Genomic DNA, 6,525 nt, shown 5'->3' with positions numbered 1-6,525 from the left:
TATATATATATATATATACATATATATATACATACATATATATATATATATATATATATATATATGTTATAATATGTTATAAACAAGCATGTAGTACTGAGCACCAGTAAGCAGCTTATGAGTCATTTTTATCTTTAAATCAAACTGACTGTTGCTCGGGTGTCAGTTGCTGTGGATCGTTTCTACAATAGTAACTTTTGGTAGTTGTAGAGGACATCCTGTTAAGCAGTAGATATTGTGAACTGGTGTTTGGTACTGGTTATACTTGTGATTACAAAAATTTGCTCTGGATTATCAAACTTCAAATGTTGTGTATATTGTCAGATTTCGTTTTAGTTTATCAGTCAAGCATCATTTGGTTACGAATGTTTTATGACAACAAATGATTAGAAAAACGTTCATTTACTCATGTAAAATTGTGTTTTCCCAAATTTTTAATCAATTTTATTTCCTTCAAATTGTTTTAGCCTTAAAGCTGCGGTCATGCTGGGACACCGTTTAAGATTTCCTATTTACCATGAACAATATTTTGAATTATGTTCAGACACAATTTCATAGTATGCAAATTAGTAACCCCAGGACTCTAATCCTACCGGGTTTGTAGTGTATCTAAACAGATTGGCTGGTTATTTCTTTGGGGTTGGTTAGATGATGCAAACAAATATCATGAGACCTCAATAAGGGTCAAAAACGATTATGGCTGTTAATCATTTTTTTTTTCAATCTACGGACAAATAGTTCAGTTTACTCTGTATGTATATCTACTATGTAGGTTTCTATAGAATATTTGGACTTTTAATTACCCACCTTGTTTCAAAGGAACATAATAACAATATTTAAATTTTAAACCAGATTTCCACTTGTAAACATTCGGATGTTCGCCATCAAATGATGTCCTAATTCCTCGATGTCTTAAGTAATTAATTTCTTCGATATAAGTTGCCATATCTAAAAGAAATTAGATTAGAGTTTACAGATGAATGAACAAGGAAGATAATATAATTGCTATAAAATCTTTTAGATGTTATTTTATTTTTACAGATGAATAAATGAAGAATGATTGGTAATTGCGTTAGTATTCCGTCAACAGAATGTAATGCAGGTAGATAATACGAATGCGAAAGTAAACATAAAGTGAGAATCGAACGCAAAGTATTTTTGTTAACTCATCGGCGCAATATCATCTATATATTATAAATCCTCTGACATCTTTAGCACGTATACCTCCTCATTCTGTTGAGCTTGATGAACTATTGTTACAATATCAAAGAAAAGAATTCTATAATCGAATCTCAGTAATGTCAAAAATAACATCAAATCAAAAACGCGTACGTATATACGAAAGCATAAGAAATTCAGAAAGGTGGAAGTTATTATTATCAAAAAGTTTGTGATATAAGTTATACCACAGCGTCAATATCAATAAAAGAGTGGACATTTTCACTTCATTTCCACAACTGTTTTATCTATCCGCTTAGAATATGCATCTGAGTATATTTACTGATTTACGAGAAGCACTATCTATACTAGTGATTCTATTGTCAACGTTGTTGACGTTACTTAGTTGCTGAGAATAATATTGTAATACTGCCATTCTCTTCAGTTCAGAATTACTGAATTTATTATTATTTCTGTTACTAGGCGGCGTTTTGGTAGAGTTGTTAAAGTTTCGGGTAGAATGCTGCGCGGTAGTTAATCCAATTCTTTTAATTCAAATTCCACCGAGGAAAACTTTACTTTTCATTCTTACAAGGTAGGTTCAGGGTAATGGACTGGCAGAACTGTAAGAACGGTGGAATGGTTTCCTTACAGTAGTTGTTCCGGCACTTTATCTTCCGAGTTCAAATACTACTATAGCTGTGGAAACTTCGCTTGTTACCACAGAAAGAGATAAATATCTCGGTATCAAGATACGAAGAAAGGATGGCTCACCGGAAATACGGAGTGGTAACATTTCAAATAGTAATCGATACATTTCGAAATAATTTTCATAATTCGCCAAAATACATATGTGTGTGAACCAATATAAGTCAGTTTTTAAAAATACGATCTGCTAATTTCCTCAATTTCAAACGTTGTCACAGCTTATGAAAGTGCTTAACGATTCATCGAAGAAAATTAATTTCATTTTATCTCATTCCACTCGCCAATTTTCTGTGGAAACTTTTCGCTTGTTACCATAAAAAAGAGATAAATATCTCGGTATCAAGATACGAAGAAAAGATGACTGACCGAAAATTCGGACTTCATAAGACAAATATAGCAGATGATGTCTTGTGAAAACTGTTAGTTTATTAACACAAAATAGTGATAAATATTTCGTTATCAATGATACGCAGAAAAATGACTGAACTTAAATACAGACTTCAATGCAACAAAGAATATAGCAATGTGACAGTCTTGTGGAAACCTCGTTTGTTATCACAAAGGAGATAAATACTTCGATATCAAGATACCAAGATGAATAACTGCCCGGAAATACAGAATTCAATTGCAACAATCTTTTATCTGTTGGATTATATGTCCAAAATTTCGTTGTAGAAATTGTCATTCATCGGCAGTGAGTTATTATTCTTTTCGTTTTCTTCTTTTCGACTGGTGGTTCTCGTCTGACTGACTCGTAATTTCTCCCTTTGCGTCTCTCTAACTCGTTAAATACAGGTCATGACACAAGTTACGATGACACATCATGATACACGTCACGACAATAGGCTATTTGTCTGGTAGACTTAATACGCCGTCCAGTTTAAACACCACCACCTAAAATCTTGCGAGCCTTTAGTGGAGTTCACTCTACTGCAAGCATTCGAGTCAGGACCCCTGTTTGAGGAGACATTAAGCCGCCAGACTTAGTGACCCTAGTAAGAGTTGTCGGCGCTGTCACGTCTGACAAAAATTTAAAACTATCAATGCACATACATGGATTACTAATCAAAATAACCAGAATAAATATTTCGTAGTTTTTTAATTAACAGTAAATTACGAGAACCGTTGATAAAACTTGCGAAAAGTGTGCAATATTGATTTGTCATCATAAAATAAGCTGTTAAGGAAAGAAAGGGAAGCTGTAATGTTCTTACCTTTCCCGTGAGAGTCACAAGAACTCGAAACTATGTTGAGGAAGTACTTAGAACTTATCACCGATGTATGATAGCCGCCATAAAACATCTTTCATTTCTAATGATATAGTTTGAATTGAATTATTTATGATTGTCTTTTTAATATCATTATAGTTGATAGATTTATTAATAAACATTTAGTGATTTCACTCATCTATTCTTGTCCAAGAAATGTCATTTTATTGACGCTGAGTTATTTCTTGTTTATTTATTTTAATCTTTAGCATTTTCGAAGGTATTCTTTTGAAGATATCGTCAAATTGTTTAAAATGAAAGTAGATGCCCAATAAACAATAGTAGCTTCATTTTCTATTATTTGTCAATATAAATAATAAAGAAAGACCTTACCTTTTACGACTTGACAAACTTCATACAAGTTTGACATAAACAAGATAAACGGAATTGATATTGGTAGTTTTATCGGTTTTATTGCAGCACCGTCTTTCCGGCAACAATATCTATACGTTGTACTTCGATGTTTCTTATTAGACTGGTATATTTTCACGTATCCCTCCTGAAATTCTGAATCCATTAAAACAATTATAATAGACAAGTGTATATTTTGTGAAGGGAAATCAATTGAATTTATGGGACATATGATTTCCGTATGGTTATATGTTCGTAATGGGAATAATTGATAAATTACCTCTTTAAATAAAGAAATAAAATAGAAAGATAGTAAATCCTACAAGAAGAAACTCAGTATTTCTGGATTACTGTTTTATATTTCCATAAAGTTTAAATAGAAAATTGTCTCAATAGAACTCTATATGTACTGATAAAGATAATCATATGATACCATGTAGCAACATAGATAAGAAACGTAGCAAGAAATAGTTTAATGTATTTCTGTATGAAGTATCACACTTCGGAAATAAACCGAAAATCTTTCTGTGTAATTGAGTAGAAAAATTATTTTATATAGCTGAAACTCGTGCGAACTTGTTAGTTTTGTAGTAAGTCATAAAAGGCGGCAATATGACGTAATGGTCGTTTGCCCGAACAAGCAGAATTGTTGGTATCCCATTTGTTAAAATTACTGCCCATATACGAATTCTAAACTTTCGTCAAAGAAATGTTTCACGAAATACGTTTCTTAGAATTCAGATATGTATGTACGTATGTACAGTCCAAGGTCGACTTTGCCTTTTATCCTTTCGGGGTCGATAAAATAAGTACCAGTTGAGCGCTGGGATCGATATTTCAACTGAATCTGGCTAACCTCATATTTAGCTGTCTCTAAAATGTGTACAATGTTTAATGCCACATTATATAAATAAATTATCTCTAAAAAGGAAAAAGAAAGAAAATAATAGCCATAGCTGAAACAATTTTTATTGTAGATCAGTTAGTTTGATTGGGCTTGCGAGGGTGTAAACAACAGCAACAATTTTCAATTCCTTTCTGTATCATAAAACAGATTTCTTATTTAGGTACACTGACATTTTTATTGTTCAAATTGGCTTTAACCTAGAACTAGCATTTATTTTAATTCGATCTACGTGATGAAATAAAGCTGGGTTGACGCTTTAACATTATTTAAGTCATATCTTTCCTGTAGTTAATGTTCATTAACGTGATTCCGCCGAAGTCGACTCTGTCCTTCATCCTTTCGGGGTCGATAAAATAACTATCAACTGAACACTGGTATCGATGTAAACAAATTAGCTGCTTTCCCAAACCTGCTGGCCTTATGCCAAAATTTGAAGCCAAACTTCCTACTCGCTATGACTACAGCTCAGTGTCGATCCTAGTTGAAACCATATGATTTCATTTTCGCATCTGTTGCCCTTTAGAAGAATGTCAAGGACACTACAGTATCCAGTCCATTTCCCTTATATTTTGTGGCTTCGAGCAAATCGGCACAATTGACAGATATCAATTTCAATTTTGTTTGGAGCGTGTTTACGTTGTTGCTGTTGTTACTATTACCACGTAGTTCCGTGTCAGCTCAAATCAAGCCAGTTTATGGACCGAAATGTTTCAACCATGACATCTCCATCTAATTTTAGAACAGAGTATACTTACGGCTATATTACTTATTGTGTGATCTGAGGGGAATGAAGCCGGTATTTCTAGCAAATCGAGCAACCACCTAAGATGCTCTCTGGTTAGCCGATAAAGTTTTTTGTCAATTTTAGTGGATATAGTCAATAGGTGCATATTTTATATCTTCTGTTAATCCTAGCACTCAATACATTGTGCATGCAATAAAACAAAGTTCAAAAATAATTATACGAATTACTTATTATAAAGCTTTTAATAAGAAACAACTACTCAATTATCTATGACTAATCTTAACATTAACACTTACTTAATAATTAACACTTACTGTTTGGACAAGGTCCATTCTTCATTAGACAATAGGATCCAGCTTCCCAGTGGTTATTGCTGCTAGATTCATTAAACAAACAGAGTACTTCGCGGCTGTGACCCTCGAAAAAGAACTGAGATAAATGCGAAGATTTTCCTTTCTCTACGAAGCCATTTATGTAATGGTAAGAATTTTGTTTAACCCATTTCTTCCCTGGACATTTTGATCCGGCTCTGGGTAAAGCATAACTTCCAACCGGCCAGTCGATCCAAGATTTATCTGAGTTCAAAAATTGCAGAGAAAATATTAGTATAGAATTATCATGGGATGTTATAGCATTTTTAAGCGTAAAATGTGTCTAATAAAAAAAAAAGGCTACATCATTATCTTGAGTGATAAAATGAAGTACACTAAAGTAATCATAATCATTTGCTCCTTTTGACTAACAACAGCTGCTGTTGTTGTTCATCTTCTTCATCTTCTTCATTTTCATCTTCATCTTCAGATTCAGATGATTTCCATTTGAACTTAACTATAATTTACGTACGTTCCAGCTGTGACTATTTCATTTTCTTGTGCGACTAGGACTACACTTTCCGATGTGCTATTGATTGTTAAGACGCCGATGTGATTGAGTTTTATTCAAGAGACGTTTAGCTATTTCCAGCAATCCAGGCATCTGCATAGTGGACTCTTCTGTTGCTTAGTTTGTTTCATAAACGTGATTAGTAAGGGTGTTTAATAATATTAAAGCAAATGAAACTGAAATCATCTCATGCGCAACTTTAAAATACAATGTGCGTTTAAGTTGCATATGAACAGCACATGTTTGCGATATAATCTACATTGGTGCATGTTCAAAAGTAAGAGTAAGGAAGGTCATTAATTATTGTCTCAAGGGAGATAGGTCAAAGAGTTGTTCTTTTCCTCAAAGACATCTTAAAGCAATAAAGTAAAACAATAAATAATGTAATGAATATATGTGTGAGTGTGCGTATGTAACCGTTGCAGCATACCTCGCAATCATATATATTCTTTAATACGTTTCAACCCGAAGGCTGTGGCCATGTTGGAACATCGCATATATATATA

The 6,525-nt window shown here is 33.1% G+C and overlaps 1 protein-coding gene across 8 annotated transcripts in view; it reads right to left on the bottom strand.

Annotated features, from left to right (window-relative positions):
* LOC128250767 (uncharacterized) overlaps nt 1-6,525 on the bottom strand; it is an 88,364-nt gene that overhangs the window by 56,642 nt on the left and 25,197 nt on the right. For all 8 annotated transcript variants that reach the window (XM_052976631.1, XM_052976644.1, XM_052976617.1 and 5 more), the window contains 3 exons: nt 5,452-5,712; nt 3,468-3,641; nt 808-948 (listed from right to left, as the gene is read on the bottom strand). In XM_052976631.1, coding sequence (XP_052832591.1) covers nt 808-948; nt 3,468-3,641; nt 5,452-5,712 — 576 coding nt within the window. The remainder of the gene's footprint in view (nt 1-807; nt 949-3,467; nt 3,642-5,451; nt 5,713-6,525) is intronic.

The sequence above is a fragment of the Octopus bimaculoides genome, chromosome 2, assembly GCF_001194135.2.
Source record: "Octopus bimaculoides isolate UCB-OBI-ISO-001 chromosome 2, ASM119413v2, whole genome shotgun sequence".
Classification (NCBI taxonomy): domain Eukaryota; kingdom Metazoa; phylum Mollusca; class Cephalopoda; order Octopoda; family Octopodidae; genus Octopus; species Octopus bimaculoides.
This window is presented reverse-complemented; position numbering and strand designations above follow the sequence as displayed.